The sequence below is a fragment of the Bos javanicus genome, chromosome 23 (genome assembly GCF_032452875.1).
Source record: "Bos javanicus breed banteng chromosome 23, ARS-OSU_banteng_1.0, whole genome shotgun sequence".
Taxonomy (NCBI): Eukaryota; Metazoa; Chordata; class Mammalia; order Artiodactyla; family Bovidae; genus Bos; species Bos javanicus.
In genome coordinates this window covers 16,780,598-16,793,983 of record NC_083890.1, presented here as the reverse complement: position 1 = coordinate 16,793,983, position 13,386 = coordinate 16,780,598, and the positions used below count along the sequence as shown (strand labels likewise).

Genomic DNA, 13,386 nt, shown 5'->3' with positions numbered 1-13,386 from the left:
CTACACGCACCACCTGAATATGAGTACGTGGCCAGCCAGCAGAGAATAATTAGTTGGCATCCGAGAACAACACAGGATCAGAGAAACAAGACTGCCTCCTCTGAGCCCACATTCTCAATTGCTCCTTGAGAGAATTGGTGGTTGAGTGGTTAAGGACTCCACTTTTTCACTGCCATAGCCTGGGTTCAATTCTTTGACTCGGCAATTAAGATACAAAAGCTGAGCAGCACGACCAAAAAAAAAAAGTTTCCAACTGCTCCACAAACCAGAGACCAGAGCCCGTGTCCACCAGGTATCCCTGCCGTAGCACCCCCACGCCAGGCTCCGAGAAGGCACACGGCTCCTTCTGATGTGCAAGGGAAGGAGGAACATCATTTATGGACAACGGGAGGGAGTGAGCATCAGAAGCAGGTTGTAAAAAAGGCTTCTTTATTGAGAGCAGCGAGTGTAAAAAAAAAAAAAAAACCAAAACAAACAAACAACAACAACAATAAAGGTGTGGGGTGGGGGGGCCACCGTCCTGTCTCCTCCAGGACCAACCCCCACCTTCCTTGCCCTCCCACCCCGCGCTGCAATTTACATACAAAAGCCGCCCACGGTGCATACAAAAAAGGGCGGGTTATATAGTGTCAAAAGCTCCTGAAAACTCCTTCATCTGCCAGGCACTTAGGATGAGGAAAGGAGAGAAGGGTGGGAGGAGACTCGGGGCTGGGTTGGGGCTGGGTCAGAGTCCTCGCGTCCATGCGGGAGGACTCACTGGCTGTGTCCTCCACAATCCAAGTGCAGACCCCAAAGTGGGCCCTGGGGGGCCAGAACCACGCAGGACTTGAGTATATTAAGGAACTCCCTTGAAGCCAGCTCACCCGCAGCCCAGCACCACACACCCCTACCCCGCCGGAATGAAGTTGGCAGGTGGGTGGCAGAACTGGACCCGGGCAAGAGGAGGAGACCCAGGCCAGAAATTGGGGTTACCTGAGGCACCCACACTGTCCCTGATGGGGTAGGGGTGGCAGAGAAAGCTGCCCAGACCAAGGCCCCAGCTACCCAGTCTGGGTCCGAATCAGCCTCTCCGAAGGGCTGAAGGTGGGGAAGAGGAAGAAAGCCCAGGCCCTGCCAGTCCTCAGCAGTGCCTGTGGTGCCAGGGCGGGGCCCCTAGGGCCCAGGAGGACCGGGATCTAGCCCCTCATGCTGTGGGCACACCCTAGGAAGTCCTCCCCTGCCCACGCCATCCTGAGGCACAGCCTGCCTGGGCTCCCTCCTCACGGCTTGCTGTCTGCGGGGCTGTCTCCCAGGGCGTTAGCGATCTCACTGAAGGAGGGCCGATCCTTGGGGCTGAGGGCCCAGCACCGCTGCATCAGCCGGTACAGCTTGGAAGGGCAGCCCTCAGGCTGCGGGAGTCTGGCCTTCCCAGCCTGCAAGTCTGCAGAAAGAAGGAAAGAAGGGTAGTCAAAATATTTAGCCACCTGTCCAATACTTGGTGGGCTTTCCAGGTGGCTCAAGGGTCAAGAATCCAGCTGCCAATGTAGGGAGACACAGCTTTGATCCCTGGGTCAGGAAGATCCCCTGAAGTAGGAAATGGCAAAGCGCTCCAGCATTCTTGCCTAGGAAAATTCCATGGACAGAGAAGCCTGGCAGGCTACAGTCCACGGGGTCCCAAAGAGTTGGAGTGACTGAGCATGCATGCTTGCCAACACTATGCGGAGCCTGCAGTTCCCAAAGGCAGCCACAAGAGGGAGACTCTCCGGGGCACTGGACAGTGCGGGTGAGAAAAAGATTCAAGCAGTTCTTGGCAAGTATCTTGCAACTGAAGCAAAGGGCCTTCCCTGGTGACAGTTCCCACTGGCGGGCGGGGGCAGGGTCCACGCTGCACAAGAAGCAGCCAGTGCACAGGGGCCTAAGTGGGGTCGATGGGCAGGCATAAGAGTGGCTAGAGTGACCACGACAGGGACAAGGGCTATTCACCAAGCGGTATGAGTGCGTGTCGGGAATCTCACAAGTGGAACGGTCATATCCATGTACCTGCGGACACCAGCCCTGAGGGGAGGCCGGCTGAACTGGCCCCAGGACCCCGAGTAAGCTCTCCACCGAGAGAACACGGTGAACTGGCCCCTGGAAATACAGCTGCCTACCTGCCAGCACCTCGTCGTCTGCCTGCCCACCATGGGGCATCTCCCCGTGGGTGAACACCTCCCACATCAGCACGCCGAAAGCCCAGACGTCAGACTTGGTGGAGAAGTCACCCTCCAGGATGGCCTCGGGGGGCATCCAGCGCAGGGGCACCCAGGCCTGGCGGAAGTGGTAGTACTCACTGCGGGACAGGAGGACACAGAGGCAGTGGGGTGGGGAGAGGGGCATGGCCTGGGACCCCAGCCTCACCCCAAGGGTCTGGTCTCACACCCGGGCTGGAGCCCAGGTTTCCTGTTTCAAGGCATCCTGGGAAATTGGAAACATTTTTGTTTAGCAAGCAGTGGGGGCATACATACACCAGATGAAATCTAGAGGCATCCGTGTGGGGTCTGATGGTTAAAACATCCCCTTAAGAATCAGACTTTGCCAACATATCAGTATTTTTTAAAAGCTTCTAGTCATACATACTTTGTCAGTTTAAGAGTGTGAAAAATGCATATGTTAAGTGGAAAGAAATTTTAAAGAACTTTACTGGTGATAAACCAACCATGACTAAAGCAACAGCCAGACGAACCGTGGTGAGTCAGAGCTGGGATGACTCGGGGTGTTGGGGGGTTCCTGAAGGCACTATGTAAGCATGTATTCCAGAATGATCTCTGGCCATGGGTGCTGAGCTTTAAGTCTTAGGCTTGCAAAGAATAATGACTGAATTCAGGAAGTAACAGAGGGACCCCTATGGATAGTTAAATTATATAGAAATTGCTATAAAGTTTGACTAGTTCTTCTTTTTAAAGATTTGTAATTTTTTATCACTAGAGAAAAGCGTAAGGTCAGGGAGCTGAGGTCGACGGGCTGGGGTGCCTGTGCACCCTTGGGAGAGGGTGGGAGGGGTCTGGGCCCCCTCCCCCAGGCCCTCCAGCTTTGGACTAGGCCCCTCCGCTGGCCCAGCTGTGTCTGCCCTCCGCCCCTCGCCACCCCACCCACGCCCCCTACCTGTTGTACACGTCCTTGCTGAGCCCCAGGGCCGAAACCTTCACCTGTCTCTGGGCGCTGACCAGGCAGTTGCGGGCGGCTAGGTCTTTGTGCACAAAGCGGTTGTTGGACAGGTGCTCCATGCCCAGGGCCACCTGGGTGCAGAGGCCCACCTGGAACGAGGAAGGGGCCTGTCAGAGCAGCCCAGGGCCGCGGGTTTCCGGAACTGCCCTTGACACAGCCCTTGGTGGGGTCTCAGGGCCGTTAACACGATGCTTAGGAAGCCCCAGAGCAGAGGCCCAATAGCCTGTTTCCTTCTCATAAAAGGACCTGCCTCCTGGGTCCTTGGAAGAACTGAATTTAATGAAATGAAGTGCTCCCCCCACGCACAGCAGGTGCTAGACTAAGTGAGTGGCAGACGGGGTGGGAAGAACACACGGTAACCAGCTGCTGAATGAAAAAAAAAACGTATAATATTAAAAAACAATCATATCTGTGTATAAAATTTGTGTATAAGTGAACGTAGATATACACACCCACATACATACACAGACTGGTTGCCTCTGAGAAGGGAGACGAAGGCCAGAGAGAGAAAGTAGGGAAACTCGGTTTCTATTTTTTGTTGCAAACTACATATAGAAAAGTTCACTAAATATATGTCTACTTTCATGAATAATTATAACGCCCACACTCAGTTAACAGACATCAAGTTAAAAAAAAAAAAAAACACAAAAATCAACAATGTTAGGCCCCCCGGAAAACCCCCATTGACTCCTTCCCCATCACGAATTCTCCCCTTTTCTCAAGAGGTAATCACCATCGTTCTGGGATAATAATTTCTTGGCTGTTCTTTATAGTTTTACCACTTACGCATATGTTCCTCAACAGTGCAATTCAGTTTGGCCTGTTTGAGAACCAGATAAAGCTGGAAGCAACAAAAATGTGTATCTTTTTTGTACCTGGATTCTTTCACTTAACATTGGGAGAGTCACCCTTTTTTGGGATATCATTGTACTGAGTTGTTTTTCATCATAAATATATCGTAATTTATTTGTTCTTTTTTTAAATGTCTATTTTTAAAATATCTATTTATTTGGCTGCATTGGGTCTTAGTTGCCGCATACAAACTCTTAACTACAGCATGTGGGATCTCGCTCCCCGGCCAGGGATCAAACCCTGGCCCCCTACATTAACAGCTCGATGTCTCAGCCACTGGAGCACCAGGGAAGTCCCCATAATTTATTCTTTGTAGGGCCGGACGACATTTGTGTTTCCACTCCCACCCCCACACAAATTTTGGCTATTGAGAACAGCGCTGCTCTGAAGGTTCTTATGAGTGTATACATGCATGAGTTTCTCTAAAATACCTCACATAGGGTCAGGGACTGTAAGCAGCTTCAGCATTAGAAAATAATGTAAAATTATCTTCCAAAGTGTAGAAACAAATAAAATGTAAGAGAATTGGGGAGATTTTCGCTGCTACCTTCTTAAAATGTTTGAGCCGTGTCCATGTAGTATATATAATACATTACGTGCTGTGTTTAGCCACTTGGTTGTATCCAACTCTTTGCGACCCTTTGGACTGTGGCCTGCCAGGCTCCTCTGTCCATTCTAGGCAAGAATACTAGAGTGGATTGCCATTCTCCAGGGGATCTTGCCAATCTGGGGGATCGAACCCACATCTCCTGTGTCTCCTGCATCGCAGGCAGATTCTTTACCCACTGAGCCATTGGGGAAGCCCATAATATAGTACATTAAATGTAATTATAATTAAGATACATTAACATTTAAAACATACACATCAATGCATTGGATGCATATTAATTGAGCATCTACTGAATGCCATACAACTGAGTGCTGATGGAATACAACAGGGATGGCAAGACTGGGCTCCTGGTGAGAAGGCAGTCTAGGAGGTAAGAACGGTACCTGCAGGAGGGTGCCATCACCTAGGGGGAAGGTGAACCACACCAAACAAAGGTAAAGTCAGGGCGCCAGGGAGTGCTTGTAAAGGCCAACGGCCCCTTCACCTCTGCCACCTTATCTAAACCTTGGGAGGACACTGAGGGACACAGAACATGCAGCATTTCCCTGCGTATAAAAACAAGGCAAACGGAAATGCAGAGAGGTCCCTGTGGAAGGTCACTTACTGGCCAGCTGTGTGTCTCTTCCAGCACAGACACACTCAGGGCAGCTATAAGGGAGTAGCCACCCATCACACGTGTGATCACAAAAAGATGAGAAGAACATGGCCTGGGAATTCCCTGGCAGTCCAGAGGTTAGAATTCCACACTTCTACTGCAGCAGGGCATGGGTTCAATCCCTGGTAGGGGAACTAAGATCCTACACGCCGCGCAATCCAGCCAAAAGAAAAACAGAGAACGTGGCCAATGACCAGTGTCATCGGTGATCAAGAAAATACTAATTAAGACCCAACAAGGTATCATTTGCCATATATCTGATTGTAAAAGGTCAAAAGTCAGCCTTCAGCTTATCTCCAATGGTTCAGAAAAATGCATAAAAATCATAATATATATAGAGAAGAATAAAGCAAACTAGGCAAAATAAACAACTGAATCTGGATAAAGGGTCTATAGGCGTTCCTTGAACCTTATTATTATAGTCTTTTAAGTCTGAAATATCAAAATGAAGTTTAATCAAACATACACACAGAGGCCAACAAACACATAAAAAATAATAAGAAACAAAAGCAGCCTGTGTGTGGACCAATGAGAGTATGTCACAGATTAACCAAGATTGTCTATTAACCAAGATTATACCAGGGCTTCTTGGGTGGCTCACTGGTAAAGAATCTGCCTGCAATACAGCAGGAGCAGCAGGAGACATGAGTTTGATCTCTGGGTCAGGAAGATGCCCTGAAGGAGGAAATGGCAACGCACTCCAGTATTCTTGCCTGGAAAATCCCATGGACAGAGGATTTTCTGTCCACCAGGCTAAGTGGACAGTCCATGGGGCTACAGTCCATGGGGTGAGCTATAGTCCATGAGGTCTCAGAAGAGTCAGACACGACTAAAGCGACTGAGTAGGCACACATACACAGCCATACCACCCTGGACACACCTGATATTGTCTGATTATGTTTAGTGTGATTCTTTGTCCCTGAAGTTCAAAAGGAAGCAAAAGTGAATGTGAGTGGTCAAGGGGCTGCTCCCGCCTTACCCCAGGGCAGGAAGGAGTCAGAGAGAGGGGGTCAGGGCACTTGCTGAGCCAGGCTGGCTGCTCCCCTGCCTGCTCCCTGTGAGGTGGGCTCCTCAGCTTTGCCCACAGTCCAGCCTGATGCCAAAGCCTGGCTCTTCCCTCAGCATTGCAGCTGGCCCTCCTGGGTCACCTCACCACGCAGGGGCCCCAGGAACGGCAATCTGCCATCAGTGAGGCAAGCGGTGGGCTGCTGCCTGTGGACGGGCCCCTCCGCATCCCAGGCTGACCCCGAGCAGCTTCACTGGCCTGGCTCCCAGGGTCACTGCGGGGCAGACAGAGGACCCGAGTCCGAACACACTGGCAGCAGGGTCACTCTAAAAGCAGACCTCGGTCTGCATGCTCTGGCCCATGAGATCCCTGCAGGCTTCGCTGCCCCCACGAGAGGTTTGCTAACTGTGGTCACAACCTATTAGTATGTCACAAAACCCACTTAGTGAATTTTCATCAGCATTTTTTGGGGGGAATTGAAAATATCAGAGAGCATCATACTCAGTAAGGGTCAGTATCATTCATGGAACCTTCTTCATATGTCTATGTTGCGTTGTGATGTAAAAAAAGCGCTTTTTTTTTTTTGCTACTGTGGGTCTCAGTCAAGAATAGTTTAAAAAAAAACAATAGGGACATCCCTCGTAGTGCAGTGGCTAAGACTCTGTGCTCCCAATGCAGGGGACTCAGGTCCGATCCCTGGTCAGGGAACTAGATCCCACATGCTGGAACAGAGAGTCCATGTGTCACGACTAGCAGCTAACAATCCCACACGCCACACCTGAAGATCACATGTGCTGCAGCCAGGACCCAGTCCAGTCAAATAAACAGACATTTTAACAAACAAACAAAAACAATCTATACCTCAACTGTCCAAAACAGTAGCTCCCAGCTACTTAAGTTAATAAAAGCTTCATAACATAAAAATTCAGTTCCTCAGTCTCTCTAGCCACATCCTAAGTGCTCAATAACCCCACAGGGCTGGGGCCTTCCGCACTGGATGCCACAGGTATGGAATGTTTCTACCACCGAGGGAAGTTCTATTAAGCAGTGCTGACCTGAACCACCACCAGCCTGGACACGCTAAAGATCCAATGTATCGACCGACACTGCACGTGCAGACAGGCTGAACTTGGGCCACAAGCAGGAAAGCTCATCTTCCTGGTGCATTTTCTTTATCAAAAGGGAAGCCACAGGACTTCACCGGTGGTCCAGTGGCTAGGACTCCACACTCCCAAGTCAGGGGGCCTGAGTTCAATCCCTGGTCAGGGAACTAGATCCCACATGCCGTAACTAAGAGTTTGCAGGTCACAAGTAGAGATTCCACACGCTGTGTGCCACTACAACAGCAGGTGCAGACAAATGAAATAATAATAATTTTTGTTTAAGGTGAAGCCACAAAATCTCTGGAGAGCTTCCAAATGACTGTGCGGGCCAGTGAGGAGAGGTCAGGTCAATGGGTCCACCAGGATGACTGAGCCCTCCCTGGGTGCAGGGCCCGACAGTTTATCTCCAAGGAAAAGCAGAGACTGTGCTCCCCCAAGAGCTCCGGCTCCCAGGCTGTCATCCTCAGAAAGCTTCAAGTACCATTGATGGTAAAAAGGCCTCAGAAATGGACACTCCACTTCAGGCGCCAGAACCCCAGGGCACTGTCCAGTCTTGCCTGGTCGTCACTAAACAGCAGACAAAGGCTTTTGTCATGAGCTCTCAGCGGACTCGCCTTCCTCCTCAGCCGGCCCTCTCTGCTCTGGCTCACAGGCTCCTCAATCTGCTGCAAGTCATGGGAGCAGAAGAGAGAGGACTTGGCTCGGCGACTAACTTGCTACCTTTCCAGAGAGGCAGTGCTTCTGGAAATACTGGCTGAGCGAGGACAGTAAAAGAGAATCCTGTCAACCCCAGCCAATTAAGTGTTTTCCTATTGCTGGGCGAGCCGCCATCGGATGGCCACGGGATTAATCTTCAAACACTGTTACAAAGACTTGCACTTTGGTAACCCACCCTTCCTTCCAACTTTTATACCCTGGGGGCTCGCCTGAGTTCTGGCCAAGCCCCTGTGACACTTCCTGGGTCTTCTCAGACAGCCGGCGCTTCCCGTCCAGCTTCTGACTGCTTAAAGCAAAAGTGGGTCCAGCAGGTGTACTAGACTGCTCCTGCCCGTCATTAGTCTGCAGGTGATCCACGAGGAAGTCACAGGTTACAGGGCTCAGATTTCAAAACCCCCTTCACCTTATCAACCACACCAACACACATCACCTACAACCATGCCAATACCTAGGGCCCTCATATGTTCTTTTTAAAAATATTTTATGTATTTATTTAGGGTCTCAGTTGCTGTATGTGGGAAATTTAGTTGCGGCATATGAACTCTTAGCTTGGTTTCAGTATGGGGGATCTAGCTCCCTGACCAGGGATCAAACCTGGGCCCCCCGCACTGGGAGTGCAGAGTCTTAGCCATCGGACCACCAGGGACGTTCCCGTACATCTTTGATCTCCTCTATTTCGGACCAGGAATCCTCCTGGGACTCCCACCAGCTCACGCATACCAAGCACGGCACTCTCATTCCAGCTCTAGCTGACCAAGGAGCAGCCTGCCTACCACTCTGCCTCCCTTTAAAATCTGATCGTGTTCTCCTTCTGTCCTCTCAGGAAGGACCCTAGAAACATAAAGTGGCAAAGCGGCTCACTACATTATTGGCACAAGAAACCATCTAACAAGGTTTAATGTGTCTTTCTTAAGGATTTTCATTTTCACGGAATCCCCCAAAGGAAGTTTTTCAAACTACCAGTCAAAACCCATGAGAACTTCCCTGCTAGTGCTGGGCTGTGCTTAGTCGCTCAGTTGTGTTTGACTTTTTGCGACTCCACGGACTGTAGTCCCTGCCAGTCTCCTCTGTCCACGGGGATTCTCCAGGCAAGAATACTCGAGTGGGTTGCCATGCCCTCCTCCATGGGATCTTTCCAACCCAGGGATCAAACCCAGGTCTTCCGCATTGCAGGTGGATTGTTTACCATCAGACAGTAAAGCCACCAGAGAAGCCCATGAATACTGGAGTGGGTAGCCTATCCCTTCTCCAGGGGATCTTCCCAACCCAGGAATTGAACTGGGGTCTCCTGCATTGTAGGAGGATTCTTTACCAGCTGAGCTACCTGGGAAGCCCTGCTAGGGCAGTGGATAGGAATCTGCTTGCCAATGCAGAGGACCCAGGTTCGATCCCTGCTCTGGGAAGATTCCACATGCGGTGAAGCAACTAAGCCTATGCACCACAACTATTGAGCCCTGGTGTCACAATTACTGAAGCCTACACACCCTAGAGTCAGCAAGTCTCGACTTCTGAGCTCGCATGCTACAACCACTGAAACTGAAGAGCCCAGAGCCTGTGTTCGAAGACAAGAGAAACCACCACAAGAAGCAACCCGTGCACCGCAACTAGAGAGCGGTCCCCACTCTCTGCAACTAAAGCAAGCCCACGTGCAGCAACAAAGACCCAGCTTGGCCAGAAATAAATAATTTCTTTAAAAAAAGACCCATATAGTTCTCAAGACCAATTTAGTGGATTAAAAATAAATATAGGATAAGAAATATTAAGAGCATCAAATACAGTGTTGTGAAAGCTTAATTTTAGCTTTAAGTGTGTATGTGTGTGTGTTGGGGCATGTGCTGGGCCATGATACAAAATGCATTTCTTATAGGAGTCTCTAAGCAAAACCATTTCAAGCCACTGTCCTATCCCAGGGCTCCTTAAACCTTAATTAGCTTAAGAATCAGCTGGAGAGCTTATTTGAAAACTTTCGGTCTTCAGATCCCACTCGCAAAGATTCTGCCGTACGTGTGAGGTACGGTCCAGAAATTTACAGTGTCTCGTCCTTCGCCCACCATCCAATGCAGAATACTGTCCTCGGAGAGTGTGGAAACCAACTTATTGAAGTTTCCCCATCAAGTTCAAGATGCTCGGGCAACAAAGTGTGCAAGAGATCTTCAGCAAAGGTGGTGATGATTTCAGCCAGAGTCCCTCGGGTCACGTGAAGGAAATAACTGACTTCCTGTCCCTTGCCTCCGCCCCCGTCCCAGCCACAACAACATACCTAGGCTCCTCTTCACCCACCATTCACCTACTTCTTATCCTGAAGACTTGAATTTGAATGGCTTTCTTTGTTCAGATTGTCTGTCCACCTAAAGGACACGGACACCTTCAAGGTCTCTTACATCTCTTATGACGTTCTTTACGTCTCTTGCTGACTTTTCGTATCTTATCTGAAGTCTGTAAAGCATGTGCTGCACTCATTTATCCAAGCTCTCCCCCCAGATCCTTAGTGCCCAAGGACACCCCACGGTCTCAATTTTGGATTCCCAAGGGCCCTGGGCACCGTGACTGGCCCAATGACAATTCACTGGTTCCCTGCGTGCTCTCGTTTGTGAGCTCTGGGGTCCTGACATCCCACCCAGCTGGCGAGAGCTATCCTGTCCTGCGGTATCCCATCTCCAGCCACTGCAAACTGTCCTGTGGCTTCTCAGAGATGGAGGCAGGGGCACCACGCCAGGAGGCCAGCCCACTGGCCTTGTCTGGGCCTCAGCGAATTCACCTGTGATGGGAAGAGGTCAGCCTGAAGGTCACAGAGCTGCTCCTGCAGAGAGATCGAGGGCAGCCAGGGTTCCCCCCACCCTCCTGCCTGATCAACCAGCCACACCTTGCCGTGACCCGGGTCAGCCTCCAGGCTGGGAACAGTCACCCGGAAAGGAGGCCCAGCAGTCTGCCTCCTGCGCTGAGCTTTGCTTGCTTATGTGGTGACATCATTGTCACCGTGGACACAGAGCACCCGGCCACATGGAAGCGGGGAGGGGGTACGGGAGGGGAGGAGGCGGCAGGCAGGGAGAACTGGGCACGGAAGGCAAGGTCTGAGGCGGGCAGGGCGTCGTAGGAAGCGTTCCCTTCTTCACTGTTTCAGCCCAGGCCTGTGTCTCCACAGGGCCCCAGCCAGGGCTCTATGCCAGAGGCAGGAGCAGAACCGGAAGGAAAGGCTGGGCAGCCCACAGCCCGAGTGAGAGCAAAAGCGTGAAAACCACAGGCGGTGAAACCCTGGCAGCCCGCCCACACCCCCGGGGGATGAGGGAACACGCTCAGAGCTGCGCCCAGCCCCGCCGGCTCTGAGACACCCGGGCTGCCAGTTGCCCCTTCAGCTCAGCGCCCTCCGCAGCCGTCGAGTTCCAACAGCCCGGGCCAAAGGCAGTGCTTCTCCACAAAGGCAGTGGGGCCACACAGGGTGGCTCATAGGCTGCGACCGGTCACTTAGCCCGTCTCAGCCTCTTTACCCATCGCAGGGAAGTGATGCCATCCCAGAGGATCACGGTGCTCCCCGAGTGCTCACCCCGGGGCCTGGCCCGCGGGCAGCGCTCGACCAGGGCACCTGCTAAGGGACCGCCCGGCTCCCGACCCCCCACCCCCCACCATCCTCACCTTCTGCTTTGTGCTGAGGGGCTGCGACTTCAGCTTCTCATCCTTGCTCTTGGAAATCCTCAGGAACTGTTTAAGGTCTCCCTGAAGAAAAACCCAGCATCTCTGTCAGGTCACAGCCCAGCTGGTGTTCCCCGCTGCCAAACCCAACCCCAGCGAGTGCTCACAGGGCGCCTGCCCCGGGGGGGAGGGGGCGAGGACCCCTGACCTGAATGCCCGCCCCTCAGCCCAGACCCCTTCCCACGGGGAGAGTCCAGTGGCAACTAAAACTTATAGGAAGCGTCTCCTAGAACAGCGGTCCCCAGGCGTTTTGGCACTAGGGACCAGTTTCGTGGAAGACAAGTTTTTCCACAGACTGGGAGGGGATGGTTTCAGACTGATTCAAGCGCATTACATTTATCAGGCACACTTTATTTCTACCACAATTACATCAGCTCCACCTCAGATCATCAGGCATCAGATTCCAGAGGTTGGGGACCACTGTCCTAGAAGCTCCTGGTCAGAAAGGGAGGGGGACAGTCATCGCTGCCCTCGGGGGAGCCCTCAGACAGGCAGGAGAGGAAGCCCCTGCCCCGAGAACGCCAAGAGGAAAACACGGCCCCTGACCCTCGGTCTTCACAGACCCCAGACAGGAAAGCCTCGTCCTCTAGACCGAACTCAGACGGGGCCCTAGCGGCAGAAACATGTGCAGCGTGCTTGTAAGCCCTCGTTTATGGAAAGACGAGGCTCACTCCTCGCCCTTCCTGCACCCGAGCTGCAGAGTCTGCCACGCAGCCGTTTTTGAGGACCAAGGGGACTAGACGCAGTGAGCCCGGGACTGCAGAGTGAGGGGCAGGGCCGGGCAGCCCCAGTGGGGAGAGAGAGAAGGCCGGTGGCTAAGCGAACGCTGTCCCTCCCTCCAGTGGCACGGGCTGCAGGGAAAGAAGGAAAGCTGGGTTCTCGTTATGTTTATTCTCAAGGGCTGACAGGCCCTGGGAAGTGAAAAATGACAAACCAAAGAAAACCAGAATCAGGGCAAAGGGCCTGGAAGGCGTCCCTGCTGTTGCGCTGAGGAAGAAGCTGGAAGGAAGCTGGGACCAAACCCCAGACAGGGGCCAGCAGATAGGAAAGGGGCTGAGGGTAAGGAAAGGTGGGGTTGGAACGGGGGACAGGGGGCTGACATCTCATGGTGGGGTGGCGACGCAGGCTCCAGCGGTGCCCCCGCCCCAGCCCCCAGGGCGCCCCCGGCTGCCTACCAGGTCCACATACTCCAGCACCATGTAGTGTGGCTCCGCCTCGCGGCACAGCCCCAGCAGCCGCACCACATTGGCGTGGTTCAGCTTCCCAAACATTTCGAACTCCCTCCGGAAGTCCAGCTGCTGCTGCTCGTCCCGGCTCTGCAGACTCTTCACGAGCACCAGGGTCTCAGGCGATCCTTCTTCCAAGCCCTGTGCCTTCGCCAGGAACACCTCCCCAAACTCGCTCTTGCCTGCGGGCATAGGACTGAGTCAGCCAGCTGAGGATGCCCCGACTTGGGAGCCACCTGGCCGGGGTCACACGCGGGGGCGTCTCTCTGCTCCCGCCCAGCTAGACCGGGCAGTGACCCCGGCTCTGTGTGTAACTCCGAGTGAACCCCTTCCCCTCCTTCCCTGGG

At 52.6% G+C, this 13,386-nt stretch overlaps 1 protein-coding gene across 2 annotated transcripts in view; it reads right to left on the bottom strand.

The window, feature by feature from the left end:
- Nucleotides 1-412: 412 nt before the first annotated feature.
- Nucleotides 413-13,386, bottom strand: part of PTK7 (protein tyrosine kinase 7 (inactive)) — a 64,359-nt gene continuing 51,385 nt past the window's right edge. For both annotated transcript variants that reach the window (XM_061398227.1, XM_061398226.1), the window contains exons 16-20: nt 12,989-13,221; nt 11,757-11,837; nt 3,121-3,272; nt 2,130-2,308; nt 413-1,420 (exon numbers count right to left, since the gene is read on the bottom strand). In XM_061398227.1, the coding sequence (XP_061254211.1) occupies nt 1,260-1,420; nt 2,130-2,308; nt 3,121-3,272; nt 11,757-11,837; nt 12,989-13,221 (806 nt within the window). In that variant the 3' untranslated portion in view covers nt 413-1,259. The remainder of the gene's footprint in view (nt 1,421-2,129; nt 2,309-3,120; nt 3,273-11,756; nt 11,838-12,988; nt 13,222-13,386) is intronic.